This window comes from Mya arenaria, chromosome 5, assembly GCF_026914265.1.
Source record: "Mya arenaria isolate MELC-2E11 chromosome 5, ASM2691426v1".
Lineage (NCBI taxonomy): Eukaryota > Metazoa > Mollusca > Bivalvia > Myida > Myidae > Mya > Mya arenaria.
The window spans coordinates 7,714,020-7,735,960 of NC_069126.1; the positions used below are offsets into that span (position 1 = coordinate 7,714,020).

Consider the following 21,941-nt stretch of genomic DNA (forward strand, 5'->3'; position numbering starts at 1 on the left):
CCATGAAAGTTTCCATAAACTCTTCTAAGTTTGGTCAAGATATGTCAACCCTAACTAAAGATATTCAGTTTGAACCATTTTTCTATTTTTAGTAACAGTGACCTTGACCCTAGGGACCCCAAATGCAATCCCATAAAAGGTATCCATAAACTCTTTCTATAGACCAAGTTTGGTCAAGATATGTCAACCCTTACTAAAGTTATTCAGTTTCATAGGTGAGTTTGACGCCGCCCGGCCCCCCTGGTTAAAAATACCTACTATGTATTGTACAAGTGGGATTTGTTCCATTCCATTGTCCACCATCCTGACAAACCCTGTTCCTTGTTATCTCGTCCTCTAAATAAAACCCAGAATTGCAAGAATATGTGGCTATAGCCCCATACAGGGTTCCCTGAGTGAGGTCAACTTGTCCGTTGGCAGGAATTGTGAGGGTTTGACAATCTGGAATAGAAATGGAAACTCTTGGCAGATTTGTCCACTCGAATATGCAAATATTTGGAAATGGTAAAAAATACCATTTTGCTTTTCACCCAATTATATATATTTCGCTGAGTCATTTTAAGGAATCTTACAAAAATGCCATCTTTGCTGTATTTGTCTACCCCTTTCAAAGCCATAGATTTGTTTTGGACAAATTTAGAAGCATTTAAAGACCCATTTGTCTGTTTAAAAATTTCTAAACTAACTCAAACAATAGCACAACATTGAAAAATTCACTGATACCATAGAGGGAGCACTCGGGGATGACGCCAACCCAGGTTCCTTCTTCTCCACACCTGATTTCCCGATCACCAGAAGATATGTTATAACCTTCATCACAAGTATAGCTGGCAACAGCTCCAAAGGTGGTCACTGGGTCGGACACTGTACCATTCCCAATTACAGTTGCATTGAAACAATCTGCAGATAGCCAAGTGGATTTTTTACCATTACAAAACTATGATTCTATTATTAATTGCTATTTTTATTTTTTATTATTATCAAATATAGCACAAAGCTGTAAGGCAGAATAAAGCCCAGGCTTCTTTAAAGGGACTGTACACCAGATTGGCACCAAAAAATATTTTTTTCAGTAATGAATCTCAGGACAATTATTTAAATAAATGTTTTATTCTTTGATATCATAATTGTAAAAAAATACCAAAATGTAAACAAAAAATCGAGTCAGAGACCGGGTTTGAACCGGTGTCGCCAAAATTGCAGTCCAGTGTTGTATCCACTGTGCTACGAAGGCTTACACTATTATTAATATTTAAGCTATATATCTAACTTGGTAATATCACGTGATAACATCGACTAGCCAATCACGCATAAGGAATGAATTCTACTAGGTAGACATTTCCGTACCTAGTAATCTTTTTTAATGGAAAAAAAGCGAAAAAACTGCAATAAATAAATTAATTGTAAACTACGTGGTACTTCAGTTAGTAAGTTTCAATGCACTGTACACATCGATACCAAGTTTATGTCAGTTTTCAACAATTTTCTTTTTTTTCGCTATTTCATCATACGGAGTACAGCCCCTTTAAGAACCTGCCTATGGGACTTGTTATGTATTTTTATATACATGCAGGTTTGTGGGATTTTAAATCCCATCATTATATATAGACATACTGTATTCAGAATTGTCTGAGAAAATCTTTACTTTAGTGACTCCTATGAAAAAATATCTTATTAACTTATTATAGACTTATTTAGTAATGGTTTGGTGCGAGTAATGATAGAAAGCTGAGAACGTTTTACAATTTTCAAATTAGCATGTTGAAAAAGTCACAGAAAGTTAATAATGAAGACATAATCAATGTTTTTAACTTAAAAACAAGTTTTAAACAATCAATCCATAGTTTATTATATATCATCATATCATGACTGACTTTTAATCTGGCAGGTTGGTTCACTGCCGTCCCATAATCCAACATCAGTACATGTGCGCACATTACTCCCAATCATGTCGTATCCAGGGTTACATGTGTAACTGGCCACTCCCCTGTAAGTGGTGACCCTGTCTTCAACCCGACCATTAACTGGGTGAGTTAACTCTCCACAATCTGTGTAATGTAAAGAAAATAACATTGAGGGACACATGTATAATAGCCAGGGTTTTTCATAGAAGTTTCAGTTTGAGGTCCTTTGGTTCACACATTTATAAGGGCTCAGAGGTAAATAAATAATGCCCAATTTTTTGGTTTAAAGGAATGTCACAGATTGACCTAGCAGCTGAAGGGCTAAAACCAATTTGGCGATGGGTTTTGGGGGTGCTTTCGGCACAAAATGAGGGTCAAAGGTGGTCAAGCACCCTTCGGCAAAACTGACTTATCAAAAGCCCTTTTGTGGGCTCTCACGACTTCAAATTTGAAGCAACTGAAGTGTCAATATAAACAACAAATAAAGTAATGACCAAAAGCAACCAGTCGAAAAAATATCAATCAATTAAAAAAAAAACTAAAAAAAACTGTATATAAATAAAAAAAAAATTGTGGTCCGTTAAGAGTTATTAGATCCATATAGACTTGAGTACAAATCACATTCTTGAGCCCAAATGAACAAAGAATCAGATGGCATTTCTGAATTTCAGATGATTTGGAATCCTTCGGCTACCGTAAATGACTGATTATAAGATGCTAGTGAATATAAGACGCAGGCAAAAAATCCATGAACAACTCTACTCTATGCCATTGTTTATTCTGAGATGTGAAATAAATACATATACATTTACAAGGGTGCCTGTGAATAACAATTTCTACCGTCCATGACCTTAGTTCAGATAGTAATGATAACTTTACACCATGCTGAAAAAGATTCAATTTTTCAAGCACTTTTGATCATATCTTTCTAAATATGCCCTGCCTTAAAAATAAATCTAATTATGATTAAATTGACCATAATATCGTGTGACCCTTTTTTACTTCCATTGATTATCAAAAAGCATAAATCAGATGATCAGCAGCTGTTTAAGACAATTAAACAGCACACATACTCATTTTATTGTAGAAAATAGGCTAAGAATGAGATACAGGTGTGAAAAAGAGCATTATTCTAAATACTGGCCCCAGTATAAAAAAATACTCAAGTCAATCTCAATGTCAGTCTCAACTCAATTTACGAATAAAGGCATAGTTATTATGATTCAAAATCTTGCATGTTTCTATACTTGCTGAAATGTTTTCATAGAATGTGATTTAAGATTTTTGTCAGTATTTCAAAGAAAACTCATTCTAGAGCAAAAAATGTACTTGAGTAATTGTTAAAAACAGTGTATTGTACTCGAATACATTTTTGGCTGTAGAATATTATTCCCTTGGAATCTTGACCAAAGGCATCATTCAAAATATATTATGGTAGAATGCGGTTTTATAAGGTGTAAAAACCTATATGGATTTTAATAACTTTTTGTTATGTGCTAAAATGAGTTCAGTCTGAGATTGAGATTTGACTTAAGTATTTTTTGTGATATTGGGGCCTGATGTTAGGTACCCAGGGAAATAATAAAATTGAAACAATTTCTTCCATTTTCATTAATTCCATCTTAAGTACGTACATATGCAAGCTATAATTTAAATAATACTTTGGCAGTATAACTGCTTACAATCTACCGAAACATTCTCTGTAAACAAAAGTTTAACAGGATCATTACCAGTGGTTATGCAGCCAGTCGGGGCTGTATCATTCCAGAAACCTGAGCTATTGCAGTACAGGAGTCGACTGATGATGCCCTGGGCCACCATAAAGCCCAAATGACACTCATACAGACTAGAGTCGTTAAAAAGTGTGCCAGTTTGTGTTACATTTCCATTAGAAATGCTGGTAGCCACGGCCCCACAACCTGCAAATATAGGAAAACTTTGTTTCAGATCACACTCCAGGAGCTATAGTACGGAACATCTTATTAAGTTAAAATTTTAAAAAAAATTCTTAAATTAAACAATTTCCTTAACTGTTTTATTTCATAAGAATAAATTCTTATGCTAAGTCTATATTCTGTAATTAAAATATGGACACTTAAGCTTTTAAAAATGAAAACCCCATGTTAAAAAATGAGTATTAAAACAAATCCAAATTTTACACTTAAGTTAAAATATGTTAAAAATTTCTTAAGATGCTGCTGTAATACAGACCCTGTAGGGGCTGATTATACTAACCACCTTAGATTTCACTTTCATTTTTAGATTAGAATCCATGTGTTTGATTGGACAGTAAAAATAACTGGCCAATGGACTGAAATGGAATCACTGAGGTGTGTCTAAGGTCAAGGATAAGAACGATATTGAATATGGTCCATTAGTTTCATCAAGAAATATATTTCCTAGTAGAAACAGAACTGCTCGTCAAGAATTCTTACTGAAATTAGCTCCAAGAAAAATCAGGTCATGGTTTTAAAACATTTACTTTATAAATAATGCTTCACTTTAATAATAATCACTTAATTAATATATAATGCAAATATATCTAAAATCAAGGAAAATGATGAAAACTTCTGCTTACTATTGACTATGACCTACCTACCCTATGGAAAATTATGGGTGACATCTTGATTACTAAAATTATGCAAACAAGTATTGGTAATATTGGTCTAAAACCAATCAACTGACCACCAAACTGTCTGTCACTCCTACCAACAATTGCACATCTACATTGGGTTTTAATGATTCCCTAGCCATAATAATGTTTATGGAACATTTTTTAACATTTGGATATTCATTTTGTTCCCTTAACAAAAGTCGCCAAATCAAAAATCGTCAAAGACTCTGAAGCGGCGGTCTATATTCTTTGAAGTGGGATTATATAAGCCACCAATTAATATACAATGGGTAGCAGATTAGTTATATTTCTTTGACTTGATTATACTTTTTCGAGTGCAGTTAGGGGCCGTTCCATCCCAGGTCTCATCTTCCCTACAAGTCCTGCTCGTATCACCCGAGGATATTTCAAATCCTTCATAACATGTGTATGTTACCACGCTCTGGTATGTTGTGTTTCCACTCGTGTACTCCACAGAACCATCAACCGGATCAGTCAATGCAAGGCAGTCTGAATGAAGCAGACAACAGTTTCAGTCAAGACTGAAAAATGATACATGATACTTATTACTTGATACTTGATTCTACATAAAACCAGTGATCTATGATATTGTCAATTAAACATCTTCACATATGAGGGTGCAAATTTCAAACAGATTTTGTACTGCATTTGTCTTAAAGGCCTTGTCTAAGGAATGTTTGGCATGATAATCCCCTGCTGTGCATCTCCTGCTAATTGCACTGCTGTCACAGTAGGGGCCAATTTCCTGTGTATTCGTTTAATGGCTCAGGGCCATTTAGGGTCCATTTTTATAATAAAACAGCCAAAACTGCACAGCAGGATAATCAGATTGGAAATCTGATAAGACAATTAGGCAATAAGATTAAGATCAATTAACAGAGGTTGTGTACAAATACACGTTTTTTTTTGGGGGGGGGGGCTCACTTATAGAAGGCTTAAACTAGGCCTTTAATAGGTGTCTGACCCTTTAGCAATTAATATCGTGTACAAATTTGTCAGTAAAAATTGGTTGTGTGCAGCCTGAGAAAGTGCACTTTGGTATATAATCAACGAAATGCCTATAGATTATCAATGTCACTTTTTTTTACATTTTGAATCTGGAAATCTTCTTGAGAGCCTGTAGGATCAGAAAATCAGGATTCATGCTTTATACATCCAATGGGATATGGAAAATTAGCATCATGCAGGTTATCAGAAAAACATGGTATTGTTATATTTTTTTTTATCATATGCCAGTCTTCTTTGTTTTAATGTACTGTTTGAAGTTCCTACCAATGTAACTGCACTCAGCTATTACACGCAGGGCTTCTAAAATTTTGGAACCTCATTCAAACATAGTTTGTTTAATTGTGTCTTCTGCCAATACCAAAACACATGATTGGACCGATTGCAAGCTTCTGCTAATTAACAGATAGGCTATAGAGTGATCAGCGTAGCGGAAAAAGCAGCTGGTCGCATCAATCTCATGGTAACTATGACACTTTTATGACCTATTGGGGGTAGTTTTGAAAGTGTGAATGTTTGTGTATTACAATTTCTACAACTTTTACTGACTTAGTCGTTTTGGACTGAAATTATAAAAAAAAAATGAGAAAATTTCGGACCGATTTTTTTTACACTATTTGAAACTGAAATCGGTCTGGCTTGGTCAAAATTGGTCCAGACCGGCAAATTGCCGGTGTTTAGAAGCCCTGATTACACTGCATATGTTTTGGAATTTCTTATCATAAATTAATTGCATAACTGATTTCTTGCATTTACTTGAATATAAACAAAATAAAGAAGTTGAATTCTTTCAGCTTGGTTTCTTTTAAATGGTACAATAGACTTATTGCTCAGAATTTTATTTAAGGTAACAACATGATTAACAACATCGTTGTTAACTTTTAAAGAAGAAATATTTGATGATGAGCTCACATTATTAAAGCTGCACTCTTACATATATACCAGTTTTACAACTTTTTTACTTTTTGTCTTGGAAAGAGCAAATTTTGGCGTAAATATCTGCAAACCAATGATAAAAGATTGCTGACAAAAGATCAGATTGCAGATTTTCATATTTTTGTTTCAAAAATTATTGTTTTATGGCTTAAACTGTTGATACCAGTTTAAGAAAAATGCATAAAACATCAATTTTTAAAATTAAATATATAAATCTTCAATCTAAGTTTTTGTCAGCAGTCTTGTATAACTTGTTTCCATGCATTTTTGCCAAAAATGGCTCGTTCCAAGACAAAAATGAAGAAGTTGTCAAAACGTTCAATCTGTGTCAGAGTGCAGCTTTAAATATAAAATAGAGCTAAAAAGTTGTCTCAAAGCTTTTTACAAAAACAGCAGATCACAGGTGTATACCCATTAAATTTTCAAAGCAGTAATGATTTGAAAGTTAACAACATCAATGTTATAACAACATTGTTCACTTTAACAAAATTCTATAAATGGCCAAATATGCTTTCTTTTCCCTAAGAAAAACTCTATAATCAATTCATCAATAAAACAAGTAAAAAACAACAACAAAAACTGCAGTGTCTAAAATGTAGCACTCAACACATTGTACTAGCATGGTAAGGGTTTAAAAAATGACAGCAAAGTGATAAAAAGAAATAAGTATTCCATGCTGTAATACACCATTAGATATGGAATACGATATGAATGAGTATATACAATAGTGTAATAGTGTAACAATAGACTCTAGAGCCAATACTTAAGTCAGATCACAGCAAAAGAATCAGGTACCTTTGATATCACAGACAGGAGCTTCCAGGCTCCATAGTCCATTGGTCAGGCAGTTTCTCACATTAGCACCGACAAGAAGGTACCCCCTGTTGCATGTATAGGAGGCAAACGCGCGGTAGCTCATGTCTGGGGTAAACACTCGCCCATCACTAGGATTGTCTAGGGGCCCACAGTCTAAAGAGGACCATTATTCAATATTTTATCAAATGTTTAAGAACATATCATTGGTAGGTCAGCCAATCCAACTAACACTAATTAGTTCCCTTAATTGTTAAAAAATTCAATTGTAAACACAGATGAAAGCTTATATGATTCACCCTGGGGTCGGTTTCCTGGGCAGAAACCAGGAGTGTGCCCACACCTAAACTCGTACATGCCCTATCCAGGGCCCAGGAGAAAATTCCCCTGGAATTTCAAGAAATAATCCTCTGGAATTTCACAAAAAGTCCCCTAAAAATCAAGGAAAAATCCCCTGGAATTTTGATTCATACCAATGTTGTTGTTTTTGGTGTGTGATTGGATAATTTGAAGACTAGATAACCTCGCATGGTACATGTTTTTACAACATATGTACGCAATACTGTGCTAGTTTCAGTTTAAAAGAAATGCTAGTTTAAATACAATGCTTTTTAAAGTTTAAAACACACACAAAAAATGCCTGTGCTGTAGCAATTATTAACAATAATATCCCTCTTCGTGCCCTGATTTACAGTGAATACAGCATGTATGAGATGTTGCCACATATTAAAGACGTAATCAGAATCCCCTCGCCAAAATCAAGCTCCCCTGGTTTTCTAAACAAAATCCCATGGGGAGGTCTCCGTAGTGTGTAAGCTTATTTATACTCACACTCAGGCATTGCCCATTCGGCCAGTGTTTCGATAAGATTGCTAGTCATTTTAGGTTTTTTGGGGCATAGTGCACAGACAGAATGTAACCTTGGTTAGAGCTACCCTGGTTCTGAAACATGCACAAGTGTATAGCACTGTCACACGGGACCCCCATTTAACGTTCCTTCTCGGAAGACGACTGGTATTTTTAGTGGTGCGGCGGGTAATTGAACCTGCGACCCCTGGATTGACAGTCAAGCGTGTTACCACTAAACCACAGATCCATCAAGGGTCTCCAGAAATATGGCATGTATGTATATCACTAGACCACTCTCACCCCTAACCTGTTTCAATGCATATTGGGACGGAATTATCCCAGGTTCCGTTTGCTGCACAGTTGACTGTCCTATTGTCCACCCCTCGGGATATCATGTAGCCCTCATCACACATGTAAAACGAGGTATCTTCATACTTAGTGCCTGTCTGGATTACTGTGCCATTCCCTATGGACATATCAAGAGGACCACAATCTGAAATAGAAACATAATTAATTACACCGTGATTCATTGAGGCTTTGTATCTTGAGTTCTGTGGGCTAATGTGAGTTGGTGACTATACTTGATATAGCTTAACTTAACAGGGACTAATTCATTGAGGTGGGGGTTATTATGGGAAACGTTTTTGCATTATTCAAATAATGGAGGGGATTCAAACTCTTACCCTAACTACATGTAACATAACCTTAACCCTTTACAAAATTCCAAAATCCAATCCCCTAAATATTCAATTTTGTTTCAATATATAACACTTAATTTAACTTCATGATTTGCATAAACATGCTATTGTTTTATTATATGCATTCTGGTGGTTTAAAGAGTTTTATCAGTGAAATAAAACTGATATATCACTGTTTGAAACAGTGGAAATATCAAATTGATATTATTCACTGATTTGAAATTTAAGCCCAATTCCTGTGTCCAATCTAACTTGGCTTAGATGATAAAAAACAAAATACTTTTAGAAAGATAACAAAAATATTGGCCTTAAATCTTTTTTTTTGTCAGCAATTTTATTTCATTGGTTTGCAGATATTTACGCAAAAATTTGCTTGTTCCGAGACAAAAAAAAAAAAAAAGTCGTCACGTTACACTACATATACATATGAACTGTTTGCAGTTTGATTTAAGGAATTTATGATTTAGTTCATTTTCTGGAATAACCGGACTTAAACGGCAATGCGACGCTGATACCAACGCTGTGCCAAGTAGTAAAGCCTCCTCATTTGAATAGTTGAGATAAAAATCCAAACTTGCCCTAACACTTTAACCTTCCCTAAAATATTGACCTCAGGGGCCATAATTTTTATTAAGAATAATATGGAGTTATTTAACCTAGTGTGTGATGGTCATCAGCAACTGTGTGAATCCTTAGGTGAATTGAATGAAGGGTATTGGAGTTACAGTAAAACTGCGATCGCTCGAGGTCTCCGGGGACGAGTCTAAACCTCAAGGGAACCGAATCGTTTCGAATGACCCGATTTCAATTCTTCAGTCTGTTATGAAATATCTTTCAGTGTAGTTTAAGTTTGAAGTCGTCTGTTTACTAAGACACCGATTATGTGTTGCTTTGTGGAAATCACTCATATGTTCAAAGGCTGTCGTATACTATATGTATATTAAATATAAAATGTAAAAGAAATATCAATAAATGAATAAATAGAAATTTTAATTTTTACAAAAAAAGCCATATTGCAAAGCAAAGTGACAAGAAGGAATTTTTTTTAGAGATTCCGATGTTTGATCGATATGGTAGTGTTAATTGATATTTTTATTACTCATTTACATTTTGCACAATTAACTTCTCGTCATTAACTTCTCATAATTATCTTCTAAAATGCCCAATATTAACTAATATCGGTCATGCGTTAACAGTGTTAAACAGTTTTTCACACCTTATCAAATTACCTTTCAACTGTCATTGCAATTTTTACAATATGCGAATATTTTAATACCTAACAAATTGTTTGTTTATTTTGGAACACGTGTTCGGGAAAAAGTGAAATTATGTCCTCTAGGGAGCCATAAGGTTTTGTGCATGATTTGCGTACTCGGGACCGAGTATATTGCTCGACTCCTCGACATAATTAGATTTTGATGCAGCATAGGTATATTTTATATGAAAATAGAAGGAAAAAAGTTTGGGACCACGGTCCCACCTCGTGGGAACGCCGGTTCTCGAACGACCAGGGGCGTAGCTTCCTATAGGCATTGTAGGCCGCGGCCTACACATTTTTTCAGAAAAACCAAAAAAATAAAAATGCCAAATCTGCAATAAAAATTGAAGGCATAGGAGGGTGAGGGGGCTAAAATATGAAATTCCGACAAATGCGCTTTAGTATATCGGAAACCTGGTATTTCAAATATATCGTTTTCCTTTGCTCTAACGTACATTTTCACACGACATTAATGTTCCGTATATAATCTATCATAAGTTGCATACCAGTAGACTGCGCGTTGACGCCTTACATTAAACATTTCCAATCGGCTTGGTATAATGTTGCGGGCGCTTTATTATTTGAAATTACAAACGGTCTGGTGCCAATATTGCCATACATAGTCCTACGTATCCTTATTTCGATAGTCTCACTTTGACTTCAATAGATAAAGATACCAAACAACAACTGCTAGAAGAACTTGCAATCATGCCTCCAGTACCTGTTTCCACCCGAGTGTCCGAACTTTGATGGACACAGTTCAGGACATTGGATTCTTGTTCAATTTTTCAGCAAATCGTCTAGCAGCGTTTCAGGACGAGCTTTCTAGAGACGTCGCAACGAAAGAGGAAATGAACCGGCGCACTAAGCTTCGCTCGTTATGTGAGACACGATGAATCAGTCGTGCGGACGCACTCGAAACGTTCCAAAATGCGGGCCTCGTAGTGGTCCACGCACTTGAAACCATTAATGAAGACGGAGACGAGAAGGCCGGCCAGTATTTGTCCGCTGTACTGCGCTTTGAATTCATTATCTCACTTGTAGTGGCGCAACACATTGTGTACTACCGTGAACCGGACAAATCTTCAGAAGGAAGGCAATGATGTACTACACGCTGTTGAAGAAACATACGTCATTGTCAAATTGTGCAATGACTGGAGGGATGATCCTGATGTGTAGAATGGACTGTACATGAAAGCAACGGATATAAGCTCAGGCTTCGACATTCAACCATCAATGCCAAGAAGAGTTGGTCGACAGGAAAACAGGGCAAATCCTGAGGTGCAAACACCATCTGACTATTTCAGATTAACCTTTGTACAATGTCTTCGAAGACAGATAGAGTGCACAACATGTATTGCCTTCAAAACTGGAAATTCTGCAGGACGACATGCTGCCATCAAATTATGCTGCTAAGGCCCCTGATCGCCACAAAACATTTGATACATTTAAAACAGAATGGAATGTGAGATGGAGCATCGCAGCCGCAAGTTTATCTAGACTACAAGAGACCATGAAGCAGACCAACAAGGACCTGTATCCTAGCATATTTACAATATTCGAGGTTCTTCTTACTATGCCACCTACATCAGCCTCTTGTGAAAGGTCGTTTTGTGGAATGAAACGAATAAAAAACTTCCTGCAAACGACAATGAAAAGCGACAGGTTGTCATCCTTGGCCCTAATCCACAGCCACAAGAGCATGATTATAGATGTTGACCGCGTCATCAATTTGTTTAAGTCGCAAAAATGCCGGAAGCTAGAGTTTTTTAATGATCCTGGAAAGTCAACTGTGCGGTATATAAGGCATTGTTTGTGCAAATACACATGTAATTAACTTTGATTTTGGCAACAAAATGCATTAATATTGAGTGAAATTTAATTAATAAAATGTGCAAGGTTTTACTTCTATGGCCTGTCTTCTTTAGCTAAAATACGTACAAAATTAATTTAAGGTAAAGCATAATGATCTTGTTGCTCTCTTTAATGTTTTAACAATAACGATATATACGCCAAAACGCACCAACAATCACCAAGCTTCCGGGGTGGGTGGGGAGCATGTCCCTGGGCCCCCTAAAACGTGGCCTACACATATATTTTCGTCAAGCTACGCCCCTGACGACCGCTTCTTCGAACGACCGCAGTTTTACTGTATAAGTAAAAATGCCAACCTTTCCTAAAACTAACTGGATGCCAACGCTGATGCTGAGGGAGTAGTAAAGCCTACTTATTCTTCGAATAGTCAAGCTAAAAATACAACTTCCGGTATAGAATATAAAAAATACCTCGTTGTAGTGTGGAGCAAACCCAAGCCGGTACAGCCCACAGGGACTCATACTTAAAAGCTGATGGATATTTAAACCTTTACATTAAACATTGGTAGCATCATGTGATAATGTCAATCAACCAATCATGCGGCAGCTTTTTGTTGAATTGAGTCGCACCTCAAAGACAATATTTGAACATATATCAACATTATATGAAGGATTTCAGCTGTCAGTACCTTAGTTTAAACAGTCCTAATGATTTGCCCCGCTTTTTTGTAAAAATAAACCAGTAAAAAGTGCATTTCAGAAACCTGATGAACAATTAAGTCCCTTTAAGAAAAAATCAAAATGAAAGCAGTGAGTAAAACATTATACTTAAAACAGGGCAGGATGCACGTTTCAAAACAACAGTATCTTGGTTAACATTCTATAAAACAATTGGCTGTATTTTCACTGTTGGATATGGAAAAGGGAATTGACTGAACCATCTTCAATCTTAAATGATAATTAAGAGCTACAATGTATTGGGCACACATATTTGCATTTGCCTAGGCCTTTGTATAGATGATACTTGACGTTCATATTGTAATAACACGCAAGGAGTTATGATGTCATTGTTTACTTCAATATAATGCTCCAATTGGATTAGCGCGACGTCATTTAGCCAATGATATACGACATTACAAAAATCAGCTATTCTTTTATACAAACGTATATTGTCTGCTACAGTTCTTTAAGATCAAATACTCAATTGCACAAAGATACCGCTAATTTGTATTCGCAATGAATGTTTTTGTGTGAATGTAAATAGAAGGTCACTTTTTTCTTGGGTCTATGCTGTTTGAACACAGTAGGGAATGCGGTAGAAATTCCATGAAGCACACTAGCTCTCCATTGCCCAACTGCGTTCATATAGCATAAACACAAGAAAAAATGCAATCAATCCTTAAATGAATTCCATTGTCTTACCTCGTATGATACAATGTATTACGCACAAATGAATCTCTATGCCATACCTCGTATGATACAATGTATTACGCACGAATGAATCTCTATGCCATACCTCGTATGATACAATGTATTACGCACAATTGAATCTTTATGCCATACCTCGTATGATACAATGTATTACGCGCAAATGAATCTCTATGCCATACCTCGTATGATACAATGTATTACGCACAATTGAATCTTTATGCCATATCTCGTATGATACAATGTATTACGCACAAATTAATCTCTATGCCATACCTCGTATGATACAATGTATTACGCACAAATGAATCTCTATGCCTTACCTCGTATGGTACAATGTATTACGCACAAATGAATCTCTATGCCTTACCTCGTATGGTACAATAAATTACGCACAAATGAATCTCTATGCCATACCTCGTATGATACAATGTATTACGCACAAATGAATCTCTATGCCATACCTCGTATGATACAATGTATTACGCACAATTGAATCTCTATGCCATACCTCGTATGATACAATGTATTACGCACAACACAATGTATTACGCACAAATGAATCTCTATGCCATACCTCATATGATACAATGTATTACCCAAAAATAAATCTATATGCCTTACCTCGTATGGTACAAGTAGGTTCTGTTGTATTCCAGTTTCCAAATTCATTACATTGTAGAGTAATGTCCCCAATCAGGTCATAACCGGTGTTACATGAAAAGGTGGCCAGAGAAAGGTATGTTGTGTCATTTACAATCATGGTTCCGTTGCTTGGCTGTGTAAGACTGCCACAATCTGAAATCATAGCAAGGCTAAGTGACAAATAATCCAAAATGAAATTCTGTGAACAAAAAGCACTTTAAAGAATAACTCTTCCAAATAATAAAAAAGCTTCGAGGTTATAGAATATGTTTGTAACTTACCATGAATAGTGCAGACAAGAGGCTCCCCATCCCAGTCTGCGGTAGAATTACATGTGCTGGTATTGCTGCCTCCATTATCATAATAGCCTACAGAACAGTTGTATGTCACAATACCACCATAAGTTGTCACATATCCTGGCACTATGTCTGCATGGCTGGGTGGTACAGGTGTGCCACAGTCTAAAAATACATGCAACACAGTTACAAGTGATAGATATTAAAAAAGACACACACATTGACCAACCCTAACTCAAATTATTGCGTTATATTATAATATAAAACTAAGATTAAAGCATGATTCCTGCTAACTTGAACCTACCCATGATAGTGCAATTAGGTGCTGATCCATTCCAGGCACGGTCATCTTGGCAAACAAGTGTGTTCCCACCGTCCATATCATAGCCTGTATTACAGGTGTAAGTGACCTCAGACTCATAGGTGGTGCCTAAGCCAGACATCACTCCATCAGTGATAGCTGGTGCAGAGCCACAGTCTGAAATATAAAGGAGTGTTGCAACCGGATTGGGAGAGTCACATTCTGCAAGTCTTCTTAAGATGTTACAAACTACTGTCTAAAGGTATAAAATAATGTTGATTGAGCATCGGTAGAGCCACAGTCTAAAATTATTTATATGGTGGAAACACCTTTGCGTATTTTAAAAGCAAAGTTCAATTCGATAAGCTAATTGACAATGTACCTATTTCTTGGCCTTTGACAACTCTGAACAACTCCATGCACACATTTAAGCAGATTTGATATCAATCACTGCTAATTATGGATAGGATTAATATCTGTGCAATATGATAAACAGAGCTGAATCCAAACAGGAAAAATGAAGACCATCGCTAATGACAATGAATAACGCATCAATGAATCTCTATGCTTTACCTCGTATGATACAATGTATTACCCACAAATGGATCTCTATGCTTTACCTTGTATGGTACAATGTATTACGCACAAATAAAATCTCTATGCTTTACCTCGTATGGTACAATGTATTACCCACAAATGAATCTATATGCCTTACCTCGTATGGTACAAGTAGGTTCTGTTGTATTCCAGTTTCCAAGTTCATTACATTGTAGAGTAATGTCCCCAATCAGGTCATAACCAGTGTTACATGAAAAGGTGGCCAGAGAAAGGTATGTTGTGTCATTTACAATCATGGTCCCGTTGCTTGGCTGTGTAAGACTGCCACAATCTGAAATCATAGCAAGGCTAAGTGACAAATAATCCAAAATGAAATTTTGTGAAAACAAGAGCTGTCGTAAGACAGCGCGCTCGACTACGCCGCTTTGACTTAGAATACAATAACGATGTAATACAATGTGTGTATACCACGTGATAAGTGACGTCATAATGCTACGTCGGACGGCAGTATTTTGCCTCGGATAAGAACGAAAATCAGAGGTAACTTTTTTTTATTTCTTTATCATTTTTAATGAAACAAAGCGCAGTCACGTGGTATACACACACTGTAATAATACCAAGTTTGGTCTCTTTATGTCAAACCTAACTAAAATTATTCGATATAAGGTGACTTTGATGCTGCCCTCCCACCAGCCTGCCCAAACAATGACACAAGTCATTCAAATAACTTGATTTCCCATTATGAAAATGTGGTTAAGATTAAACAAATATGCCTTTCAAAGGAAATTAAAAAAAAATCAAGGGCCATAATTTGTATTTAGGCTTAAAACGGAGTTAGTTTCTCATTGTAAGATGGTCGTAAATAATTTTGAATTTTATCAAGTGCATTTAATGAACGATATAGAAGTTTATTTTATTAAAATCCCAACTTGCCCTTAACTTTACTTGCCTAAAACTTTAACCTAAGTCAATCAGGGGCCATAACTTGTATTAAGGATATGGAGTTATGTAACCTCATTGTGTGATGGTCCTGAACAATTGTGTGAAGTATTGAGTCAATTGAACAAAGGATATAGAAGTTATTAATACATATTCCAACTTGCCCTAAAACTTTAACCTAAGTTTCATAGTCAATCAGGGGCCATAATCTGTGTAAAGATTAATATGGAGTTATCTAACCTCATCATGTGATGGCCCTGAACAACTGTGTGAAGTATTAAGTCAATTGAATGTAGGGTATTGGACTTATAAGTGAAAATCCCAACTTGCCTTAAAACTTTAACCGGACGCCGACGCCGACACCGACGCCGACGCTGGGGCGAGTAGTATAGCCCACCTATTCTTCGAATAGTCGAGATAAAAAGCGCTTTAAAGAATACATTTTCCAAATAATAAAAAAGCTTCGAGGTTACAGAACATGTTTGTTACTTACCATGGATAGTGCAGACAAGTGGCTCCCCATCCCAGTCTGCGGTAGAATTACATGTGCTGGTATTGCTGCCTCCATTATCATAATAGCCTACAGAACAGTTGTATGTCACAATACCACCATAAGTTGTCACATATCCTGGCACTATGTCTGCATTGATGAGTGGTACAGGTGTGCCACAGTCTAGAAATACATGCAACACAGTTACAAGTGATAGATATTAAAAAAGACACACACATTGAACAACCACAACCCTAACTCAAATTATTGCGTTATATCATGATATAAAACTAAGATTAAAAACATGTTTCTAGATAACTTGAACCTACCCATGATAGTGCAATTAGGTGCTGATCCATTCCAGGTGCCATCATCTTGGCAAACAAGTGTGTTCCCACCGTCCATATCATAGCCTGTATTACAGGTGTAAGTGACCTCAGACTCATAGGTGGTGCCTAAGCCAGACATCACTCCATCAGTGATAGTTGGTGCAGAGCCACAGTCTAAAATATAAAGGAGTGTTGCAACCGGATTGGGAGAGTCACATTCTGTAAGTCTTCTTAAGATGTTACAAGCTACTGTCTAAAGGTATAAAATAATGTTGATTGAGCTTTGGTAGAGCCCCAGTCTTAAATTATTACAAATGGTGGAAACACCTTTGCGTACTTTAAAAGCAAAATTCAATTCGATAAGCTAATTGACAATGTACCTATTTCTTGTCCTTTTACAAATCTGAACAACTTCATGCACACATTTAAGCAGATTTGATATCAATCACTGCTAATTATGGATAGGTAAATAACTGGGCAATACCAAATTATGATAAACAAAGCTGAATCTAAACAGGATAGATGAAGACCATAGCTGACTATATCTGATAACACTTTACAATTACACTGAGTGATCACCTTTTGTCTATTAATCATAAATGAATCTCTATGCCTTACTTCGTATGGTACAATGTACTTAACACAAATGAATCTTTATGCCTTACTTCGTATGGTACAAGTAGGTTCTGTTGTATTCCAGGTTCCAAGTTCTTCACACAGTAGAGTACTGTCCCCAATCAGATCATAACCTGTGTTACATGTGAACGTGGCCAGAGAAAGGTATGTTGTGCCATTTACAGTCATGGTTCCATTGCTTGGCTGTGTTAGACTGCCACAATCTGAAATCATAGCATGTCTTAGTGACAATTAATATTATCATAAATAACATTATGTGAACAAAAAGCGCTTTAAAGAATAACTCTTCCAAATGAAGTAAAAGTTTGATGGTTATAGAACATGTTTGTAACTTACCATGAATAGTGCAGACAAGTGGCTCCCCATCCCAGTCTGCGGTAGAATTACATGTGCTGGAATTGCTGCCTCCATCAACATAATAGCCTACAGCACAGTCAAACATCACAATACCACCATAAGTTGTCACATATCCTGGCACTGTGTCTGCATTGCTGGGTGGTATAGGTGTGCCACAGTCTAGAAATATATGCAACACAGTTACAATTGAAACATTTAAAAAGTGAAATACATTGACCAACTCTTACTCACATGATTGCAATATATCATAATATACACTAAGATTTAAACATGTTTCCTGATAACTTGAACCTACCCATGATAGTGCAATTAGGTGCTGATCCATTCCAGGTGCCATCATCTTGGCAAACAAGTGTGTTCTCACCGTCCATATCATAGCCTGTATTACAGGTGTAAGTGACCTCAGACTCATAGGTGGTGCCTAAGCCAGACATCACTCCACCAGTGATAGCTGGTGCAGAGCCACAGTCTGAAATATAAAAGCATGTAGCAACATGATTGCGAGAGTCACATTCCCGTAGGTTTTCTTAAGTTGTTAAAACCAAATGTCTGAAAGTATACAAGTGTTGTATGAACATTGGTAGAGCCACAGTCTAAATTTATAAAAAGCAAGTTAGAAACAGCCTTCTGTACTTTAAAAGCAAAACTCATTTTGTTAAGCTAATCGACAACGAAAGTATTTCTTGGCCTTTGACAACTCTGAACAAATCCATGCACACATTTGAGCAGATTTTATATCAATCACTGCTAGTTATGGATAGGATAAATAACTGGGCAACACCAAATTATGATAAACTGAACTGAATCCAAACAGGATAGATGACATCTATAGCTTATTATATCTGATAACACTTTACAACTTCACTGAGTGATCACCATGTGTCAATTAATCATAAATGAATCTCTATGTCTTACTTCGTATGGTACAAGTAGGTTCTGTTGTATTCCAGGTTCCAAGTTCTTCACACAGTAGAGTACTGTCCCCAATCAGCTCATAACCTGTGTTACATGTAAACGTGGCCTGAGAAAGGTATGTTGTGTCACTTACAGTCATGGTTCCATTGCTTGGCTGTGTTAGACTGCCACAATCTGAAACCATTCCATTGCCAGGTAACCATCATCCTTAATGAAATTCTGTGAAGAAAATGCCTTTTAAAGAATACATCATCAAAATAATAAAAAGATGGAAGGTTATAGAACATGTTTGTAACTTACCATGAATAGTGCAGACAAGTGGCTCCCCATCCCAGTCTGCTGTAGAATTACATGTGCTGGAATTGCTGCCTCCATCAACATAATAGCCTACAGCACAGTCAAACATCACAATACCACCATAAGTTGTCACATATCCTGGCACTGTGTCTGCATTGCTGGGTGGTACAGGTGTGCCACAGTCTAGAAATATATGCAACACAGTTACAATTGAAACATTTAAAAAGTGAAACAGATTGACCAACTCTTACTCAAATGATTGCAATATATCATAATATACACTAAGATTTAAACATGTTTCCTGATAACTTGAACCTACCCATGATAGTGCAATTAGGTGCTGATCCATTCCAGGCACGGTCATCTTGGCAAACAAGTGTGTTCCCACCGTCTATATCAAAGCCTGTATTACAGGTGTAAGTGACCTCAGACTCATAGGTGGTGCCTAAACCAGATATCACTCCACCAGTGATAGCTGGTGCAGAGCCACAGTCTGAAATATAAAAGAATGTAGCAACATGATTGCGAGAGTCACATTCCCGTAGGATTTCTTAAGTTGTTAAAACCAAATGTCTGAAAGTATACAAGTGTTGTATGAACATTGGTAGAGCCACAGTATATTTTTTTAAGTAAGAAACAGCCTTCTGTACTTTAGAAGCAAAACTCATTTTGTTAAGCTAATCGACAACGAAAGTATTTCTTGGCCTTTGACAACTCTGAACAAATCCATGCACACATTTAAGCAGATTTTATATCAATCAAAGCTAATTATGGATAGGTAATAAACTGGGCAACATCAAATCAATATGATAAACAGAACTGAATCCAAATAGGATAGATGAAATTTATAGCTAATTATATCTGATAACACTTTACAACTTCACTGAGGGTTCAACATATGTCGATTAATTATAAATGAATCTCTTTGCCTTACTTCGTATGGTACAATGTACTTAACACAAATGAATCTTTAAGCCTTACCTCGTATGGTACAAGTAGGTTCTGTTGTATTCCAGGTTCCAAGTTCTTCACACAGTAGAGTACTGTCCCCAATCAGATCATAACCTGTGTTACATGTGAACGTGGCCAGAGAAAGGTATGTTGTGTCACTTACAGTCATGGTTCCATTGCTTGGCTGTGTTAGACTGCCACAATCTGAAACCATTCCATTACCAAGTAACCATCATCCTTAATGAAATTCTGTGAAGAAAATGCCCTTTAAAGAATACATCATCAAAATAATAAAAAGATGTGAGGTTATAGAACATGTTTGTAACTTACCATGAATAGTGCAGACAAGTGGCTCCCCATCCCAGTCTGCGGTAGAATTACATGTGCTGGAATTGCTGCCTCCATCAACATAATAGCCTACAGCACAGTCAAACATCACAATACCACCATAAGTTGTCACATATCCTGGCACTGTGTCTGCATTGCTGGGTGGTACAGGTGTGCCACAGTCTAGAAATATATGCAACACAGTTACAATTGAAACATTTAAAAAGTGAAACAGATTGACCAACTCTTACTCAAATGATTGCAATATATCATAATATACACTAAGATTTAAACATGTTTCCTGATAACTTGAACCTACCCATGATAGTGCAATTAGGTGCTGATCCATTCCAGGTGCCATCATCTTGGCAAACAAGTGTGTTCTCACCGTCTATATCAAAGCCTGTATTACAGGTGTAAGTGACCTCAGACTCATAGGTGGTGCCTAAACCAGATATCACTCCACCAGTGATAGCTGGTGCAGAGCCACAGTCTGAAATATAAAAGAATGTAGCAACATGATTGCGAGAGTCACATTCCCGTAGGATTTCTTAAGTTGTTAAAACCAAATGTCTGAAAGTATACAAGTGTTGTATGAACATTGGTAGAGCCACAGTATATTTTTTTAAGTAAGAAACAGCCTTCTGTACTTTAGAAGCAAAACTCATTTTGTTAAGCTAATCGACAACGAAAGTATTTCTTGGCCTTTGACAACTCTGAACAAATCCATGCACACATTTAAGCAGATTTTATATCAATCAAAGCTAATTATGGATAGGTAATAAACTGGGCAACATCAAATTAATATGATAAACAGAACTGAATCCAAATAGGATAGATGAAATTTATAGCTAATTATATCTGATAACACTTTACAACTTCACTGAGGGTTCAACATATGTCGATTAATTATAAATGAATCTCTTTGCCTTACTTCGTATGGTACAATGTACTTAACACAAATGAATCTTTAAGCCTTACCTCGTATGGTACAAGTAGGTTCTGTTGTATTCCAGGTTCCAAGTTCTTCACACAGTAGAGTACTGTCCCCAATCAGATCATAACCTGTGTTACATGTGAACGTGGCCAGAGAAAGGTATGTTGTGTCACTTACAGTCATGGTTCCATTGCTTGGCTGTGTTAGACTGCCACAATCTGAAACCATTCCATTACCAAGTAACCATCATCCTTAATGAAATTCTGTGAAGAAAATGCCCTTTAAAGAACACATCATCAAAATAATAAAAAGATGTGAGGTTATAGAACATGTTTGTAACTTACCATGAATAGTGCAGACAAGTGGCTCCCCATCCCAGTCTGCGGTAGAATTACATGTGCTGGAATTGCTGCCTCCATCAACATAATAGCCTACAGCACAGTCAAACATCACAATACCACCATAAGTTGTCACATATCCTGGCACTGTGTCTGCATTGCTGGGTGGTACAGGTGTGCCACAGTCTAGAAATACATGCAACTTAGATACAAGTGAATTTAAAAAAAAACAACCTATATTGACCAACCCTTACTCAAATAATTGCGTTATAATATAATATAAAA

General features: G+C 36.5%; 1 protein-coding gene across 1 annotated transcript in view; it reads right to left on the reverse strand.

Moving 5' to 3' along the window:
* LOC128234423 (sushi, von Willebrand factor type A, EGF and pentraxin domain-containing protein 1-like) overlaps nt 1-21,941 on the reverse strand; it is a 35,971-nt gene that overhangs the window by 7,307 nt on the left and 6,723 nt on the right. The window contains exons 7-30 of the mRNA XM_052948659.1: nt 21,663-21,842; nt 21,363-21,536; nt 20,701-20,874; nt 20,385-20,564; nt 20,085-20,258; nt 19,423-19,596; nt 19,107-19,286; nt 18,807-18,890; nt 18,187-18,360; nt 17,871-18,050; nt 17,564-17,737; nt 16,899-17,072; nt 16,573-16,752; nt 15,298-15,471; nt 14,586-14,759; nt 14,267-14,446; nt 13,965-14,138; nt 8,450-8,635; nt 7,276-7,449; nt 4,846-5,028; nt 3,635-3,823; nt 1,875-2,048; nt 724-900; nt 259-441 (exon numbers count right to left, since the gene is read on the reverse strand). Of these exons, the coding sequence (XP_052804619.1) occupies nt 259-441; nt 724-900; nt 1,875-2,048; nt 3,635-3,823; nt 4,846-5,028; nt 7,276-7,449; nt 8,450-8,635; nt 13,965-14,138; nt 14,267-14,446; nt 14,586-14,759; nt 15,298-15,471; nt 16,573-16,752; nt 16,899-17,072; nt 17,564-17,737; nt 17,871-18,050; nt 18,187-18,360; nt 18,807-18,890; nt 19,107-19,286; nt 19,423-19,596; nt 20,085-20,258; nt 20,385-20,564; nt 20,701-20,874; nt 21,363-21,536; nt 21,663-21,842 (4,170 nt within the window). The remainder of the gene's footprint in view (nt 1-258; nt 442-723; nt 901-1,874; nt 2,049-3,634; nt 3,824-4,845; nt 5,029-7,275; nt 7,450-8,449; nt 8,636-13,964; nt 14,139-14,266; nt 14,447-14,585; nt 14,760-15,297; nt 15,472-16,572; nt 16,753-16,898; nt 17,073-17,563; nt 17,738-17,870; nt 18,051-18,186; nt 18,361-18,806; nt 18,891-19,106; nt 19,287-19,422; nt 19,597-20,084; nt 20,259-20,384; nt 20,565-20,700; nt 20,875-21,362; nt 21,537-21,662; nt 21,843-21,941) is intronic.